The sequence below is a fragment of the Rhinoderma darwinii genome, chromosome 12 (assembly GCF_050947455.1).
Source record: "Rhinoderma darwinii isolate aRhiDar2 chromosome 12, aRhiDar2.hap1, whole genome shotgun sequence".
Taxonomy (NCBI): Eukaryota; Metazoa; Chordata; class Amphibia; order Anura; family Rhinodermatidae; genus Rhinoderma; species Rhinoderma darwinii.
In genome coordinates, this window is record NC_134698.1 from 17,348,308 (window position 1) to 17,368,427 (window position 20,120).

General features: G+C 44.0%; 1 protein-coding gene across 3 annotated transcripts in view; it reads left to right on the forward strand.

Annotated features, from left to right (window-relative positions):
- Positions 1 to 20,120, forward strand: part of DNAJC17 (DnaJ heat shock protein family (Hsp40) member C17) — a 39,925-nt gene that overhangs the window by 2,812 nt on the left and 16,993 nt on the right. For all 3 annotated transcript variants that reach the window (XM_075844765.1, XM_075844764.1, XM_075844763.1), the window contains exons 2-6: positions 4,633 to 4,702; positions 7,720 to 7,778; positions 11,062 to 11,149; positions 14,090 to 14,172; positions 14,396 to 14,492. In XM_075844765.1, the coding sequence (XP_075700880.1) occupies positions 4,633 to 4,702; positions 7,720 to 7,778; positions 11,062 to 11,149; positions 14,090 to 14,172; positions 14,396 to 14,492 (397 nt within the window). The remainder of the gene's footprint in view (positions 1 to 4,632; positions 4,703 to 7,719; positions 7,779 to 11,061; positions 11,150 to 14,089; positions 14,173 to 14,395; positions 14,493 to 20,120) is intronic.

Here is a 20,120-nt window from a genome sequence, read left to right on the forward strand (position 1 = left end):
TTTACGCCAGTGTCCTCAGGTTCCTTATCCTTTTGTCTTCCCCTCAGTACGCGGGAGGCAGGGCCAGGCAGCAATGGTCGTGTTGTGTGGTGAGGCGGCCCGGCAGGGTTGCAGAGGAGGGTGAAGGCGTCGCGGGAAGCTGCTGCTAAAAAGGTCGGCAGTCAGGAGGGTGGAAAATTGGAGAGCCTGCTGGCGGTGGACTCCCTGCTGCTCTAGCGGCTTCTTCCTCCAGCGCTTTTCCCGTCATATTGAGACGCCGCTGCCTTGGGGTTCGGGCTAATATCGTACTTCAATGAAAGGGCGAATTAATAGAATTAGATTAAATCGCCCAGCCCTACTGTACATACATAAATGCACATATTTAGACATTAAGGCCTCATGCACACGTACGTATTTTTTCCCTCCTGTAAATACTGGCGTAAATACGGGTCCTTGGTCACCCGTATTCCACTCGTATTTACGGGCATGTTTTCGCTGCAAAATTGCACTGCACTAAATCTGCATCCCCTTCTCTCTATCAGTGCAGGATAGAGAGAAGGGACAGCCCTTTCCGCAGTAAAATAAATTCATACTTACCCGGCCGTTGCCTTGGTGACGCGTCCCTCTCTTCACATCCAGCCCGACCTCCCTGGATGATGCGGAAGTCCATGTGACCGCTGCAGCCTGTGATTGGCCTGTGATTGGCTGCAGCGGTCACATGGGCTGAAACGTCATCCCAGGAGGCCAGGCTGGAGAAAGAAGCAGGGAGTTCTGGGTAAGTATGAACGTCCTTTTTTTTTTTTCTACAGGTTGATCTATATTGTGATCGGTAGTTTCTGTTCAGGGTGCTGAAAGAGTTACTGCCGATCGTTTAACTCTTTCAGCACCCTGGACAGTGACTATCCCCTGACGTCGCCTAGCAACTCTCCCGTAATTACGGGTGCACACACGTAGTCACCCGTAATTACGGGAGCCCCATAGACTTCTATGGGCCTGCCCGTGCCGTAATTACGGCCTGAAATAGGACATGTTCTATATTTTTCAACGACACGGGCACCTTCCCGTAAGGATACGGGGAGGTACCCGTGGCCAATAGAAGTGTTAATAAATATATATATATATATATATATATATATATATATATATATACACTGGAATACCTATACAGGCATAAAGATAAATATATACACACACACACACACACACACACACGACCTGCAGTCCTATGTAACACCACAGATAACACACTGATAACTCTCTGAGTACAGATAATGTAGTAGATGTTACCTGCAGTCCTATGTAACACAGCTGATAACACAGTGATAACTCTCTGAGTACAGATAATGTAGTAGATGTTACCTGCAGTCCTATGTAACACAACAGGTAACACAGTGATAACTCTCTGAGTACAGATAATGTAGTAGATGTTACCTGCAGTCCTATGTAACACCACAGGTAACACACATATATACATGCACAGAGACACACATATTAGAACATATACACATTCAGAGAAGAGATATATATATATATATATATATATATATATATATATATATATATATATATATATACACACACACAGACACATATATTGGCACATATACATAGGGAGACCTATAGACACACACAGCAGAAATATTCTCCACTCGGCACCTCCTCCTTTCTGCACAGGCTTCTTGCTGTGGGCGGAGCTTCCTCCTTCATGTGTGTGTAACAAGGAGCAGATGATAGCTGATTAAACAGCCTGCCCAGTGGGGCCCCCTACATGCAGGGAGGAAGCAGCGCCCTGTGCACTCGCAGAGGTCGCACACCCCTAAGGCCGACCCTGTCTACCAAGCTTCTCTGTGCATTGGGCGCAGTAAAAAAAACAATGGCAGACGTATGCCATACAGCGCCATGTGTTGGGGAAATACTCCTGGTGTGTACCTATAATGTGCCCGTAAAGTGAGCTGTGAACCTGAGCCAAAATGTAAGCCAGCCATGAGGAGAATTTTTGGAATGTCCGGTTGGGGACGGGTTCATCTATAATTAATAATATTATCAACTTGCCGAATGGAAACGATACCCTTTTCACGCTCCACTTGAAGAGTATTAATTTATATCCGTTAAATAAAACCTGAATTTTATTACTTGTATTTAGACACACAAAAGTTTGAACCCCTTCTCTCCGCCGTCCGTTCTCAGGTTTTTGTTTTGTCTTTTTCCTCCCCACCTTCCAAAAGTTATAACTTTTTTTTATTTTTTTGTTGATAAAGTCGTAGGCGGACTTGTTTTTTGTGGGACAATTTGTCGTTTTCATGGCACCATTTAATGTACTCGGAAACTGGAAAAACATTCTTGGCGGGGTGGAATTGGATAACGGCGATACCAAATTTATATTGTTTTTTCAAAATTAATTTTACAAGGAAAAAACGAATTGTTAAATATAAAATTTATTTTCTGACCCCAAATTCTGAGAGCCGTAACTTTTTATTTTTCCATCGATTTCTGATTTAGCGCTATGAGGCATTATTGCGGGGCGAGATGTCGTTTCTATTGGTACCGTTTTGGGATACATGAGACTTTTTGATCACGTTTTATTCCTTTTTTTTGTGGGAGATGAAGTGACCAAAAACAGCAATTCTGGCGGCTTAATTTTCTTTTTTTTTTACGGGTTAAATAATGTTATATTGTAATTTTTTCCGATTTTTATACCAATTATGTTACTTTATTTTTTATATTTCCTTTGGGGGAAGATGACGTTATTGCAGGACAAGCAGTAACTCTATTGCGTCACTTAGGGCCTATTCACATCAGCGTTGTCTTTCCGTTCATCTGTTTCGTTTAACCGTTCCACCAGAGGAACGGAAACGACGTTACCATTGATTCCAATGGTATTTTTTTTTTCTTTCAGTGGGTTTCCGTTTGCCTCCATTCCGCTCGCTTTCCGTTTTATATCACGAAAACAATAGCGTAATCGACTGCAGAAACCTGGTGGAACGCAGGCAAACTGAAACCAATTTTCCTTCCATCTTTTCCCCTGACGGAAAGACAACGCTGATGTGAACAGGCCCTAATAGAAAAAGTTACGTTTTATTTATGGGATCTAAATGAAGACTCTTCACATAGAGTGGGAAACGGGTATTTTGTTGCCATTCTGCAAGTTGATAACGTTTTGACACATTTGGCGCAATTTGCACCATTTTCACTGACAACAGTGTTGATAAATCTGCCCATTCTGTTCACGACTTGACAAACGGCGCGGCCAAAGGGTATGTTCACACGGGCTATTTTCAGCCGTTTTTCGGGCCGTAACTCCCCGGAAAACGGCTAAAAATGCGGGGGCTGAACGCCTACAAACATCTGCCCATTGATTTCAATGGGAAAAACGGCGTTCTGTTCCCACGTGGTGTTTCTTTACACAGCCGTTTTTAAAAACGGCCATGTAAAAAAATGCCTCGTAAAAAGAAGTGCATGTCACTTCTTGAGCCGTTTTTGGAGCCGTTTTTCATTGACTCAATAGAAAAACAGCTCCAAAAACAGCCGTAAAAAAACGTTGCTTAAAAAATGGCTGAAAATCAGGAGCTGTTTTCCCTTGAAAACCGCTATGTATTTTCAGCCGATTTTTGTTAAGCGTGTGAACATAGCCTAACCGTAATTCATGTGCTGGAGTCGATATCGATATTTGAAACAATTTAAAAAAAAATAAAAAATATAGAGGAGATCTATCAAAACGAATGCAAAGGAAAACTGGAGTAGTATCCCATGGCATCCAATCAGGTTGCGGCTTTCATTTTCCAAAAGGCCTCTGAAAAATAAGAGGTGGAATATGATTGGGCAGTTACTCCACTTTTCCTTTGCACCAGTTTTGATATGTCTCCTCCACTGTGCCGTATGTCTAATAGGAGCGATGAAAGAATACAGCGGTCTCCTAGTAAATTTTTGTCATAGTTAGGTGTATTCATAGGGAGAGCGCCCCCTGGCTGCCTGCTGCGAATGCAGATACAAAGCAGCCTGTCAATCACTAACTATGAGTCCGCTGTATTATTTCCCTGTCACATGCTGCCATTACCTAAGGTAACGTATCCTAAGTTGTCTCAAGAAGACGATTCCTTTCCATATGCTCTTATTCACACAAATGGATGTTACATGTTGAAATGTTGCAGTTCTGATATCGCCCACTAGATGTCAGCAGGCACGAACAAACTTCCAACTTCTAATACAAAACTCTCAATTTGTGGTCCAGCGGGAAGTGCCAGAGTTGTTGTTAGTAGTTTCATCTTCTCTTTGCCAGTAGGTGAAGGGTTACACCCACAGAATAAACTCTTTGGGATGTATTTACACGTAGCAGTTTTGTGGCGTTTTTTTGTTTTTTTTTGCAGCAGCAGTTTCACAAAAGTGTCTCAATCCGACTCCTACTAAGCCTGTGTTCACATCAGCGTTCGTTTCCGTTAATGGTTACTGTTGCATTACCATTCATTTCAATGGTGATGCTTCCATTACAAATGGTTTCCATTCCGTAACCCACGAACGGAAACCAACGCTGATGTGAACAGGGACTAACGATAAGAAATGGAAAAGTTTACATATATATATATTATACACATTTTTATTATAAATATTACGGTACATCACAGCAGCGCAATGAACTTTTTTTTTTTCTTTTTCCAGATTAAGAAGGCATACCGACAAAAAGCTCTAACTTGCCATCCAGACAAAAACCCAGATAACCCACGAGCAGGTGAGAACAGAAGCCTAATGGAACTCTCTCTATCTATGGATGATCCTCTCATATTGCCGGACCCGCAGGTTGAGGCCACTCATTGCTGTTAACCCCTTCCCACCGCAGCCATTTTTCAGATTTTCATTTTCGTTTTTTCCTCCCCACCTTCCAAAAGCCATACCTTTTTTTTATTTTTCCCTCGATATAGTCCTATCAGGGCTTGATTTTTCCGGGACGAGTTGTTGTTTTTCGCAGCGCCATTTATTGTGCCATATAATGTACTAGGAAACGGGAAAAAAAATATTCGGGGGGGGGGTAGAAAATGAAAAAAACAGCAATTCCTCCATTGTTTTTTGCGCTTCGTTTTTACGGAATTCACCGTGCATTTAAAGCGACATGTTAACTTTATTCTGCGGGTCAATACGATTACGGCGATACCAAATATATATAGTTTTTCTATATTTTACTACTTTTACAGGGCAAAAACTAACTGTGTAAAATAAAATACATTTTGTGTCGCCAAATTCCGAGAGTCATAAGTTTTTTGGGTTATTTTTCAGTCAATGAAGTGGTACGAGGGCTTATTTTTTGCGGGATAAGCTGTAGTTTTTAATGATATAATTTTGGGGTACATGCAAGGTTTTAATAATTTTTATTCCCTTTTTTGTGGGAGATGAGGTGACCAAATAATAGAGATTCTGGAGTTCAAATTTTTTTGTTACGGCGTTCACCGTGCGGGTTAAATAATCATATATTGTAATAGTTCAGACTTTTACGGACGCGGCGATACCAATTATGTTTATTTATTTTCTTAGATTGCTAACATACAGCCAACACCCGCATTGTATGGAGCGCAGCCCGTGAGCCCGCTCCATACTTCCCCCTACCCGGCTATGACATATGGATACGGCAAACGTCGGGAAGGGGTTAAAGAGGCAGTTACAACTACATGCGGTTTTACTGAGGTTTTCGGTCTCATGGTTTTTGCCGTTTCTTAACATATTTTACCTGCAAAAACTGAGCAACCCAAAAAAATGGTAGAACCGCAGATTTTTGCAACCTATCCAAAGAAGCCGATGTATCGGAGTACGGGCTCATAGACTTTCTATTGAGTCCGTACTCCGATACATTGATTTCCGGAAAAAGCCGAACAGAAACTAAGCAGCTGAGCGCTCACACGAGCGCCCTGTTGTTTCGTTTTAGCGGTTGGTGGGGGTCCCAGTGCTCGGACCTCCACCAATCCAAACTTCCGACATGTCACTATAACATGTCAGAAGTTTGTTAAACATTTAGCGAATACTTTAAACGAATGCCGCGACTAGAATATAGGGAATAGAGCGTAATTATATTAAAGCCCAGATGATAGTTGGATCAAAGCTTAATGGGCGAAATTAGGGGCGTAGGATGAAAAACTTTACTTTCTGTCTGCGTAAGGGAGGCACGAAGGGGGGGGGGGGGGACTGCAAGTAATGGTCGGCAGAAAGATTACATTCTGTTAAGGTGGACAATAGATGAAGCACGGGCAGCAGAACTCGCCGATTTTGGGAGAATGAGCCACCGATCTAATGTGTATGGGGTCCACCTAACTCTGATGTAGGATTTCAACATGCCCGATCCTTGGTTCCCACAGGAGAAGGGGTCTGGCTGCAGTTTATTTCCTTTCCACCATTTCAGTTAACATGCACGTTGCCGAGCGTGATATATAACGTGCGTGTACTTTGCAGAGCGTGCGTGTACTTTGCAGAGTGTGCGTGTACTTTGCAGAGCGTGCGTGTACTTTGCAGAGCGTGCGTGTACTTTGCCGAGCGTGCGTGTACTTTGCCCAGCGTGCGTGTACTTTGCCCAGCGTGCGTGTACTTTGCCCAGCGTGCGTGTACTTTGCCCAGCGTGCGTGTACTTTGCCGAGCGTGCGTGTACTTTCCCGAGCGTGCGTGTAGTTTCCCGAGCGTGCGTGTAGTTTGCCGAGCGTGCGTGTAGTTTGCCGAGCGTGCGTGTAGTTTGCCGAGCGTGCGTGTAGTTTGCCGAGCGTGCGTGTAGTTTGCCGAGCGTGCGTGTAGTTTGCCGAGCGTGCGTGTAGTTTGCCGAGCGTGCGTGTAGTTTGCCGAGCGTGCGTGTAGTTTGTCGAGCGTGCGTGTAGTTTGTCGAGCGTGCGTGTAGGTTGCCGAGCGTGCGTGTAGTTTGCCGAGCGTGCGTGTAGGTTGCCGAGCGTGCGTGTAGTTTGCCGAGCGTGCGTGTAGTTTGCCGAGCGTGCGTGTAGTTTGCCGAGCGTGCGTGTAGTTTGCCGAGCGTGCGTGTAGTTTGCCGAGCGTGCGTGTAGTTTGCCCAGCGTGCGTGTAGTTTGCCCAGCGTGCGTGTAGTTTGCCCAGCGTGCGTGTAGTTTGCCCAGCGTGCGTGTAGTTTGCCCAGCGTGCGTGTAGTTTGCCCAGCGTGCGTGTACTTTGCCCAGCGTGCGTGTAGTTTGCCGAGCGTGCGTGTTTATGGGGATGTCCAGTGAAATAACTGTGTATGGCCGCCTTTACTCTCATCTCTTGCCCAGGGGAGATTGATACGTAGCAGTTGCAGATCTAATCACCCCCTACACGTAATCCAGACACTTGTCACTTTTTTTAACAAAACATTACTCTTTGGTGCAAAATTCCATGAAAGAGCAAATAAATATATATATACACACACACACACTAGTCCTTCTCAATGAATGAGAATATCATCAAAAAGTAAATTTATTTCAGTAATTCAATTCAAAAGTGAAACTCCTATCCTATAGATTCATTACACACAGAGGGATCTATTTCCAGCGTTTTTTCTTTTAATGTTGATGATTATGGGAACAGTTAATGAAAACCCAAATCCCACATTCCAGATAGAATTTTGAGGCGGATTTTTCTGCATGCAAAAAAACTCTGTGTGAACAGGGCCTTAGACGCAGGAACTTTTCAGCGAGATTTTTTTTTTCCTGCTACCAAGTGTCTTGTATTCCGAAAAATACGCTACTACTTTTTAACTAACCTCTTCCCTGTGTTTTTTTTGTTTTTCAGCTGAGCTATTTCACCAGTTGTCCCAGGCCTTAGAAGTGCTGACGGATGGAGCAGCCAGGGTAAGCACCGAAAAGATAGAAAACTTTATTTATGCAATTCTGTCCTAGCGTTCCCTTTAAGACCAGACCGTGGTTACCGGCCTAAAGTTAGGTGGACGTTCTGAGAGGAGCATAAGGGGCGACATAACAAGTATGCGACGGCAATACCTAGACACGGGAGCATTTGTTTTTACCTATAGATTCTAATTGAAAAATGCTTGTGTTTCCTGAGATGTAACCTAGGCTCTGCGCCATCACGTTTTTGGCCTACGTTTAATGAACACCCCAGGGAAAGCTCCCGACGTATATGTTAAACGGTGGCATCAGTCACCATGGACTTTAATAGTAGACGTTAAACGTATACATCAAACTCTCATGATCCCGTTCATGGCGTATACGTTAAATGGATACCATTCTAGTCTATGGGCAACGGGTGCCACTATTGGGCATCCCTTCAACACATATGTCGCCCACAGACTATAATGGTTTCCATTTAACGTATACGTCATAAAAGGCAATTGAAAAGCTCATGACGGTTACGTTAAATGTATACCTGTGATATATGCCATACAGAGTTATATGTCACCCGTAGGCTCCCATGTTACAAAAATTCATTTTTTGCGGGATTCCTCGAGATGGAAATGCGTAGTGTACTACATTATTCCATCCACCAAAAAAAGGTAGACCAGCCTGACGCAGGTCAAAAGGACAATCTTTTGGACTCGGTCGGGCTAACGGAGCCCTATAAATACATTTAGTGTGTACGTCAACGTACACGCTAAAAGTAGGGCCAAACGTGATGTGCACAGGGCCATAGAAATGTCATATTTAACCATGGGACAACTCCTTTCATTTCAAAGGTAATGGGATCTCATTGGAGAATCATGTGTGTGGTGGGATTTCTAAGATGTAGACCTAGTCACCACAAGAGAGAAAGGAGTGTTTCTTTTTCATTTGAAATACTATTCATGCTATTACATTTTTGTAATGGGGACACATTCTCTATACACCGATCAGCCATAACATTAAAACCACGGACCGGTGAAGTGAATAACATTGATGATCTGGTTACAATAACACCTGTCAAGGGGTGGGATATATTAGGCAGCAAGCGACAGTCAGTACTTTGATTGAAGTTGATGTGTTGGAAGCAGGAAAAATGGGCAAATATAAGGAGCTGAGCGACCTGTGTCAAGGGACAGATTGTGATCATTAGACGACCGGGTCAGAGCATCTCCAAAACGGTGGGTCTTGTGGGGTGTTCCCGGTTTACAGTAGTTAGTACCTACCAATAGGAGTTCAAGGAAGGACAAATTGTGAACCATTGACAGGGTCATGGGTGCCCAAGGCTCATTGATGAACATGTGGAACAAAAGCTAGCCTGTCTGGTCCGATCCAACACAAGGGCTAATCTAGCACAGATTGCTTAAAAAAGGTTATCCTGGCTATGATAGAAATGCGTCAGAACAACATGCTGACCCCTGTCCACCACCAAAGTGCCTACAATGGGCATGTCCATATCCTAAGTGGACCATAGGACAATGGACGAAGGTAGCCTGGTATAATGAATCACATTTTCTTTACATCATGTGGATGGCCGGGTGCGTAGTTTACTTGGGGAAGAGATGACACCAGGATTTACTATAAGAAGAGGGCAAGCCACAGGAGGCAGTGTGATGCTCTGGGTAATGTTCTGCCGGGAAACCTTGGGTTCTGGCATTTGTTTGGATGTTACTTTTACACGTACCACCTACCCAAATATTGTTACAGACCAAGTACAGCCATTCATGGGAACGGTATTCCCTAATGGCAGTGGTCTCTTTCAGCAGGATAATGTGCTCTGTCACACTGCAAAAATTGTTCATAAATCGTTCTAGGAACAAGACTAGGCGATCAAGGTGTTGACTTGTTTCCAAATCCCTCATATCTCAATCCGATCGAGCATCTGTGGGGTGTGCTGAAAAAGCAAGTCCAATACGTGGAGGCCCTACCTCACAACTTACAAGACTTAAAGCGTACCTAACTTTTCAGGTGACTTTTCAGAATAAGCTGTCACGTGTGTCCATATAATAACACTATTTCTGGCTATTATATGACTTGTATTCTGTATTATTTGGCAGTTTTCCCCTCTGCAGGCTCTATGTCTATTTCTCACATGTCTCTAAGCTAGTGGCTGGAGTTGAACTGCCATCATGTCTTCCGTACACCGCACACATAGAAGAGGAGAATCCTGCTCTCCTATCTCTATCTATTACATATATAGACGCTGCAGTAGCATGGAGCAGATTATACAGCAGTAATGAACAGTGTAGCTGAGAATCCAGCATCGGGGTGACCTAGAAATCCTACCAGCACGTCTGTGTCTTTCTCACTCTGCGCCTGCATTTTCCTTCTGCTCTCCTCTCTCCAAAGACTACTATTGGCAGGCAGTGAAGAGACACCACCCACCTTCTGCAATCTGTCTGTAGCCAATGACAGACTTCGCTTAATAACAGGGGGTGGACAGCAGATTACAGGAAGAGAGACACCTAGTGGCGGTAACTTCACACAGATTTTGCATGGATAAAACAGGAGGAAGTAAATTACAAAGTTGTTCTAAATCAGGTATACTATTAGATTAGCATAAATTGTTTGAAAAGTTAGTGTCCATTTAAAGGATTTGCTGCTAACTTCTTGGTGCCAGATACCACAGGACAGCTTCAGAGGTCTTGTGGAGTCCCTGCCCCGGCAGGTCAGAGCAGTTTTGCCAACATGAGGAGGATTTTCACAATATTAGGCAGAGGATTGTAATCTTATAGCTGATCGGTGTATTTGACTGGTCAAAAAGAACCAGTCACCTCTCCTTACGTGTCTATTTTAGTATTGCCCATGAATAAAAATTCTGAAGCCTCTCTTCTTAGAACTCTACGTTGTGCTGTTCCTCTGTTATTCCTCCTAAAAATATATGAATAAATTCACTACTGGGTGTTACCAATTGGGAGGGGTGTCCCTACACAGACTGACCATGTCCAATCAGCTGTGACAGAGTGAGACTGTAGAGGGAGACGCACCTTTGACAAGGGAAATGGAAACACCCAGTCGTGAATTTATTCATACATTTCTTGGCGGAATATCAGAGGAACGGCACAATGTACAGTTCTAAGAGAAGATTCTCCAGAATTGTAATTTCATGGAGAATTTAAGTATTTACTAAAATAGACCTGTCCGGAAAGAGGACAGATGCTCTTTAAGGTTTAGTGGTTTGCTTGAAAAATGGGACCGCTTTTTGTGTAATATTTTGGGACTCTTGTTTAATTTCTTTCAGGCAGCATATGACCAACTTAGAAAAGCGAAAGAGGCTGCAGCAAAGAGAACTCAAAAACTTGACGCTAAAAGAAAGAAAGTGAAACTTGGTAAGTATGTCCCTAGTTCTATAAATCTATTGTTGGAATTTGAAAACCATGACTCCAATTTTTAAAGCGGACCTCCACTTATAGTGAAAAACCATCGTAGGGCAGGAGCGTGCACAATAATCGTTTCTCTAAATGACTTTGATTATCGATTTTGCTTCTAGCCGCAGCACGGACCGTGTAACGTCTGTGCTGACGGCTGCTCATATAAGTCTTCAGTTAGACACAGAGTGTCCTGTTCATTTCTATGGCGTCCTGTTCGTCCCCATAGCGCTAATGGTCGTTCTGCATATAGGAGCCATGGAGAGAAGCCAGGCGCTCTTGTCTCTTACTGAAGAGTTATGAGCTTTACACGGTCCGTGCTGCGGCTAGAAGCAAAATCGATAATCAAAGTTATTTCGAAAAAAAATTTTTGTGCACGCTCTGCCCTATAATCGTTTTTCACTGAAACTGGAGGTCCGCTTTAAAAGCTATGTACACCCTGACATCGTTTGTTGTTGTTTTTTTTAAATAAAATTGTGCATCGCTGTGATTGCTGCAACTTCCTAAATAATTTTATTAAAAATTATTTTAATATTTGAGATACATCTGCTTTGTATTCTATATACAGAGCTGCTGTATCGTTCGCTAAGGTCTTTACCGTAAGTACTGTAAGTCTGTGGAATAGTCTACCGCAGGAGCCGTCACAGCAGGGACAGTAGATGGCTTTAAAAAAAGGCAAAGATCATTTCCTAGAACGAAAAAATATTCGCTCCTATGTTAATGTGCAGAATTCTTGTTTAAATGTTGGTCCAGTGTCACGAAGGGTCTGTGGACCCACTGGGCCGTACCACCTTGGCGGTAAGGCAGCTGGCCAACAGGGTGCAGGACAATGTCTATAGTTTGCATAGGGTACCTGTGGCAGCTCGGACAGTAGCAAGGCAGGCTCGGCTTGGACTAGGCAGCAGGTAGACGGCAGGCGAGGTGAAGCAGATCAGACGTGGAACAGCACGACACGACTTTGGCACAACACAGTGCTAGACCAGGGTGGTATGGAAATGCAAGGAACAGGAACAGGAACTGGAACACACTAGGAGGCCATCACATAGGCAAACAAAAGGGAACAACAACAACGCTCAGGCATAGAAGCAGGGGCTGTACCCCTCTTATAGTCCAGGGTACTCACTGGTCAAGGGTCATCAGAATGTCCGGTACGCGCTGCCCATTTAAGAGCGGGCACGAGCATGCGCGCGCAACCTATGGGATCCGGCTGGGTGAGTGGACGCGACCGCTGGCGTCTCCTGAGGAGGAGGCTGGGGCCAGCGTTTGCCGACTCGTGGCTGCGGCTGTCAGGGGGAGGTTGGAGCTGACGGCCCGCAGCCACGGACATTACATCCAGTCTGATCGCCACTTCGAAGTAGGGAGGGACATTTTCCTTTTTAGGGAAGATTGGTTAATGCCTCATGGGTAATTTTACAGATTTTTTTAACTTTACAATTATCTGATGAAAACCGTGAGCTCTTTTTGAAAATAGGCACCACATTTGCCCTGTGTCAGTACTTTGGCACTATACCAGTCGCTAGAAAATCTCTAAATATTATCAACATGGGACAGAAATAACTGAATTGAGTTCTATATGAACTATTGGGTGTAACCCATCAGCTAACGGGGCCTTGTTAACATTTATTTTATGTAACTTTGCTTGGGCCATATCTACATTCAGCCAATTCAGTATATTAGTTTATGTATTAACAGCACTGGCACCGGCTACATCAGCTGCTCTTTCTTCTGTTGTATATACAGAGCTTGACCCTCTGTGATCAACTCCCCATTACCACTATTTAGGGGTCCTACATGGTCTGGCCTTGGCTTTTTAAATATATTTGCTTTAAATGGCCACTAATCTTTCAACAAACTTTGCATAAATCAATAGTACAAGCAAATATAAGAAACTTTGGAATATGTCTTATTAGAGGAAAAAATGCCTATTTCTTTACTAATGAGCCACTTCTCCCCCCTCCCTCTGTACTGATTATTCACTCTCAATTCACTAGTAAAATCTGTTTTAAGAGACTAGATGGATTGATTGTCAGCTCACTGAGTGATCTGGTTACATGCTGCCCATAAAAGTCTATGGAGAGGGGAAGGGAGCTGCTAGAGGGAGATAGTCAGAAAGAGGCACTGCTGCAGCATCTAGTATGTGTTCTATCTCACCCCAGTGCTGGATTCACTGCTACACTGCTCATTACTGCTGTATAATATCTTCCTTCTGCTTCTAAGGGTGAGCTACAGAGAGATGGGAGAGTAGGATCTCCTCTTTTCTCTGTTTGCTGTGTATGGAAGACATGGCAGTTAGACTCTGCTCTCCTAGCTTAGGGAATACTGAGAATTAGAGAGAGAACTTTACAAAGGGGAAAACTGATGAAAAATGTCACATACAAGTCATATAATGGCCACAAATGGTGTTATTCCTCATGCTCACACATATGACGGCTTATTCTGAAAAGTCACCTGAAACGACAGGTACACTTAAAAGTTATCCATCCTTAACAAGACTAAAGGGGTTTTTAAACTGGGTGATTATCGGGCAGATGAGCGTTCATAGAACAGGGCAGCGATCAGCAGATGAACGAGCAATCGCTTGCTCATCTGCTGATCGTATCGTTTTAAAAAACGAAAATATCGTTGTCTGCAGCGAGACGTGCTGCTGACATGATACAAATGTATGGGGACGAGCGATCAGAGTAACGACCACTCGTCCCCATCCATAGCTTCATGTGACAGGAGCAAACGAGCGCTGATCAACGATGTCTCGTTAATCGGCGCTCGCTGCATCGGCCGATTATCGGCCAGTGTAAAAGGGCCTATAGTTGTTAAACAGACAAGTCTTCTCTTATTGCACAGCATGGGAAAGGAGAAGACTTTTATTGCTGAAAAATTAGCATTTTCTTTTGTTCATTTAAGATCTTGAGGCGAGGGAGAAAGAAGCACAAACCCGTGTAACAGAGGAGGAAGAAGCACATGTAGCTCGGATGTTGGAAAAAGAGGTAAAACTTCCCATTTGCAGCATTAAGTCAATAAATAAGTTAATCATTTTAGATTTTTTTTTTTTTTTTTTAAGTAGCTTCTGTATGACTGCCGGAGAATCTTTCTAAGTATTGAAGTGTAAGATATTTTGTAAAGTTAGTGGTGGAGAAGCACGGCGAGTCCTCCTGTTTCTCATATTTGATAAGGCAAATGATCTCTGGTTTTGTTCTACGTGGTTTCTAGATAATACGACTGCGAGAAGAAGGGTCAAGACAATTAGAAGAACAACAAAGGTTGGTGTGGGAGCAGGTCAAGTTGGAGAAGGTGCAGAAGACACAAGGTACTAGAAATGATACTCTGTTATATCACTGAGGGAATGCCGCTATGTCACCCTCCTCCTTTTTCTTACTAGACCGATTTCTTGGAGACTGAGGTTCCTCAACAAGCAGGAAATATTAAAAAAATGATAATGGTACGATTTAAAGTGAAATACTGCGAATATTAAACTCCTTAGTAGGGCTGGGTGGTTAATTGAAAAATAATCGAAATTCAGAGCAATTAATCGACGTCATCTTGCGAATTTTATGGTGGGCATTGTAGTGTGGGGAGGGCAGTTATGGGGGGCATTGTACTCTGGGGCAGCTATGATGGCATACTATGTAGGGGCAGCTATGATGGCATACTATGTAGAGGCAGCTATGGGGGCATTATACTGTGGGGAGGGCAGTTATGGGGGCATTATATTGTGTGGTGGCAGTTATGGGGAACATTATACTCTGGGGGCAGCTATGGGGGCATTATACTGTGTGGAGGCAGTTATAGGGGCATTATACTGTGTGGGGAGCACTATGGCGGCAATATACTGTGTGGGGCCGTGTCGCGGCTCGGGATAAATATTAATTCAATGGCGTTGCATTCAAATAGGGCGTGGCATGCAAAAAGGGGTGTGGCTTAAATAATCGATCAATATTTGTAATCGAGGTTACATGTTCAATTAATCGTGATTTTTATTTAGGTCGTAATTGCCCAGCCCTACTCCTTAGTGAATTTAAGTTTCGTTATGGTGTTTGCCAAGCAGTGGCCCAGATACCTTTTTGGCATTTTAGAAAAAGACAGCTGACACTACTGAATGTCAAGCAGCAAAAAGTCCCTTTTCCTGAATTCCTCTGGAATTTTGCATACCTTAAAATCTACATAAATATCGGCTTGGTGCAGCTGTTTAAATCTCATGCTTGGACATAGTTGTACCTGTTTAACTACGTCAGCGGGGCATGTGTCCTCTCGCCTTTACGTCTTTGCCTTCAGCGGATAAAATGATCGGCTCTCACTGTCCCCTCTCCTGACGTTTCTGTTTTAGTAAATAATAGTATTCCCCATGAAATAACAATTTTCTAACATCTTTTTTTCAAAATCTGTCTTGTGCCGTTTCTCTGTTGTTCCTCCTAGAAATGTATGAAAACATTGACTACTGGGTGTTACCAGTTAGGGGCGTGTCACTACACAGTCTGGCAATGTCCAATCAGCGTTGACAGAGACTGGGTAGACACACCCTATTGACAAGTGGAATGGTAACACCCAGTTGTCAATTTTATTCATATATTTTTACGAGTAATAACAGAGGAACGGCACAATGCATAGTTGTAAGAGAAGATACTCCCAGAATTGCAATTTTATGGTGAATATAAGTCATTACTAATATAGAACTGTCAGGAGAGGTGACCGGTCCCCTTTAATGACCCCATAAAAGAAAAGTTCTACAACTTTTTAATATAATTTTGCTTTAAGTTTCTCATCCTTTTAAGATATTTATTTGCGGTCAGTGAGTAGAACACTCGTGCTTACATCCAGAACTGCTAATCTCTACATCCCCAGTACTGCGCTCAACTGAGAAGTAGATAGAAGTATACAGCCTAGGCAATGCTCTGTGAGCTCAATACATCAGCAGCAGCCCCACTAATCTCTCTGGTAGTTTGCTACAATGTATTAGTCTGGAGTCCAGGCTGTGTGGCTCAAAGATGATTGCCTAGACTGGATACAATCGAATCTACTCCGCTGAGAGCAGGACTAGGGAAGTACAAGTTTTCGGCCTTTGAATGTAAGAGTGTTCTTATTCACTGACGGCAAGCAAAGATCTTGAAAATAGTAAGGAATTGAAACACAAAGGATATTATACATTTGCATAAGTTCTCATTATATAGGGACTAAAAGGGTTGTCCGAGACATAAAAAAGACTCAATGTTTTAGACTTTGTTTTAGGCCTTTGTGACTAGAGCGAAATTTCACCATTTGGAAAGCTTCATTCCAATGGTGAATTTTTTTCTTTTGTTTTAGCCTATCCCAAAAATATTAGTTCCTCTTTCTGCAGGACACATAGGGCACCAGCTTCTGCATTTGGGTTCACAGCACTCAATATGAGCAATTTATTCAGGGTTTTTTGTGACAGGGAACTGATCCAGCCAATGGCAGTGCCAGCAGGAGCGTGCCATCAAAGACCGCATGTAAATGAACGGACTTTGGGCACAAGGACCAGACTACTGGCTTATTAATTCAGTGTGTGTGTGTGTGTGTGTGTGTGTGTGTGTGTGTGTGAACGAACGTGTTAGGCTTTATTTGTATAAAATAAAGTACATGACATCACATATCTCACTATATGGCACCCAAAATTGTTTTCGTTTGATCGATACAATGGATATAAAAAGTCCACACACCCCTGTTAAAATGCCAGGTTTTTGTCAAGTTACAAAATCCGTACAAGATGAATCATTTCAGAAATGTTTCCACCTTTAATGTGACCCATAATCTGTATAATTGTATTAAAAAACAAACTGAAATCTTTTAGGGTGGAAAAATAAAGAACAAAAATAATGTGTTTGCATAAATATCCACCCCCTTAACGCATTATCACGTAACTCTACGTTTTAAGGGGAAGTATGGAGCGGGCTCACGGGCTAAGCTCGCCCCATACACAGCAGGTTACACAGCCGACACCTCACTACAACGGGCAGAATCAAAGATCACTTTGATTCCGCCCGTTTAGCACCTTAAATGCTGCGGTCAATCGCGATCGTGGCATTTAAAGTGTTAGAATTAGGGGGGCGCCCCCTCAAACAAGCCATGGCAGGGCTTCAAAGGAGACTCTCAGAATCCCGATATACCGCAATACATTAGTATTGCAGTATATCAGGCAATCGATCCAACGATCGCTGCTTCAAGTGCCCAAGAGGGACTAATAAAAAAAGTATAAGAAAAACTGTTAAATAAAGTTTTGCGTTTTTTTTTTATGTTCCAAAAAAAAGAAAGTATTGAAAGTTAAAAAAAAAGCCCTTTTTTTTTTTTCCCTAAATCAATGTTCAAAAAAATAAACGTTAACATAACTGGTATCGCCGCGTTTGTAAAATTCCGAACGATCACAATACAGCGTTCTTTAACCCGCTCGGTGAACGCTGTAAAAAAAATAAAAAATATTTAAAACACGACAATTGCTGTCTTTTGTTCACTTTAGCTCTCCAAAAAATGAAATAAACCGTGATCAAAAAGTTGCATATACCCCAAAATGGTATTGGTGAAAACTACAGCTCGCCCCGCAAAATTTAAGAATTAAAAATGGATGAGGCGGGAAGGGGTTAAACTAATACTTTGTTTAATTACCCTTTGTCTTTATGACAGCATTCAGTCTTTTTGGGTAGAAGTCTATCAGCATGGCACATCTTGACTTGGCAATTGTTGCTCACTCTTCCTTGTAAAAGCGCTCCAAATCTGTCAGATTGCGAGGGCATCTCCTGTGTACAGCCCTCTTCAGGTCACCCCACAGATTTACAATGGGATTCAGGTCTGGGCTCTGACTGGGCCATTCCAAAACTTTGATCTTCTTCTGGTGAAGCCATTCTTTTGTTTATTTGGAGGATTTGCTTTGGGTTGTTGTGCTGAAAGATGAAATTCATCTTCAGCTTTTTAGCAGAGGCTGCAGGATTTGTGCCAATATTGACGGATATTTGGAACTGTTTATAATTCCCTTCACCTTGACTAAAGCCCCAGTACCAGCTGCAGAAGAACAGCCCCAAAGCATAATGCTGCCTCCACCGAGCTCCATAATGCTGCCTCCACCAAGCTCCACAATGCTGCCTCCACCGTGCTCCACAATGCTGCCTCCACCGTGCTCCACAATGCTGCCTCCACCGTGCTCCACAATGCTGCCTCCGCCGTGCTCCACAACGCTGCCTCCGCCGTGCTCCACAACGCTGCCTCCACCGTGCTCCACAACGCTGCCTCCACCGTGCTCCACAACGCTGCCTCCACCGTGCTCCACAACGCTGCCTCTACCTTGCTCCACAACGCTGCCTCCACCGTGCTCCACAACTCTGCCTCCACCGTGCTCCACAACGCTGCCTCCACCGTGCTCCACAACGCTGCCTCCACCGTGCTCCACAACGCTGCCTCCACCGTGCTCCACAACGCTGCCTCCACCGTGCTCCACAACGCTGCCTCCACCGTGCTCCACAACGCTGCCTCCACCGTGCTCCACAACGCTGCCTCCACCGTGCTCCACAACGCTGCCTCCACCGTGCTCCACAACGCTGCCTCCACCGTGCTCCACAACGCTGCCTCCACCGTGCTCCACAACGCTGCCTCCACCGTGCTCCACAACGCTGCCTCCACCGTGCTCCACAACGCTGCCTCCACCGTGCTCCACAACGCTGCCTCCACCGTGCTCCACAACGCTGCCTCCACCGTGCTCCACAACGCTGCCTCCACCGTGCTCCACAACGCTGCCTCCACCGTGCTCCACAACGCTGCCTCCACCGTGCTCCACAATGCTGCCTCCACCGTGCTCCACAATGCTGCCTCCACCGTGCTCCACAATGCTGCCTCCACCGTGCTCCACAATGCTGCCTCCACCGTGCTCCACAATGCTGCCTCCACCGTGCTCCACAATGCTGCCTCCACCGTGCTCCACAATGCTGCCTCCACCGTGCTCCACAATGCTGCCTCCACCGTGCTCCACAATGCTGCCTCCACCGTGCTCCACAACGCTGCCTCCACCGTGCTCCACAACGCTGCCTCCACCGTGCTCCACAACGCTGCCTCCACCATGCTGCCTCCACCATGCCCCACAATGCTGCCTCCACCATGCCCCACAATGCTGCCTCCACCATGCCCCACAATGCTGCCTCCACCATGCTTCACTGTGGGGATGGTGGTCTTTTGGTGATGTGCAGTGTTGGCTTTGCACCAAACATACCTTTTGGAATTATGGCCACAAAGTTCAACCTTGGACTCATCAGACCATAACATGTTTTCCTTTGTTAGAAAAAGCTTCCATCTTGCCACCCTACCCCACAACCCAGACATATGAAGAATACAGGAGGTTGTTGTCACATGCACTACACAACCAGTACCTGCCAGAAAGTCCTGCAGCTCCTTTAATGTTGTTGTAGGCCTCTTGGTAGCCTCCCGGACCAATTTTCATCTTGTCTTTTCATCAAGTTTTGAGGGACGTCCAGTTCTTGGTAATGTCACTGTTGTGCCAAATGTAATTCACTTCTTGATGACCGTCTTCACTGTGTTCCATGGTATATCTAATGCCTTGGAAATTATTTGATACCCTTCTCCTGACTGATGCCTTTCAACAGTCAGATCCCTTTGATGTGTTGTAAGCTCTTTACGGACCATGGCTTTTGCTGTCACGTGCAACAAAGAAAATGTCAGGAAAATCCTAATAGAACAGCTGAACTTTATATGGGGTTACTCAGAATCACTTTAAATAATGGCAGCTGAGTACTGACTACTATTTAACATGAGTTTAAATGTGATTGGCTAATTCTGAACACAACCACATCCCCAATTATAAGAGGGTGTTCACACTTATGCAACCACATTATTTATGTTCTTTATTTTCCCCCTCTAAATTATTTTTGTTTTTCAATGGCACTGTACAGATTATGGGTTAAAGGTGAAAAAATTCTGAAAT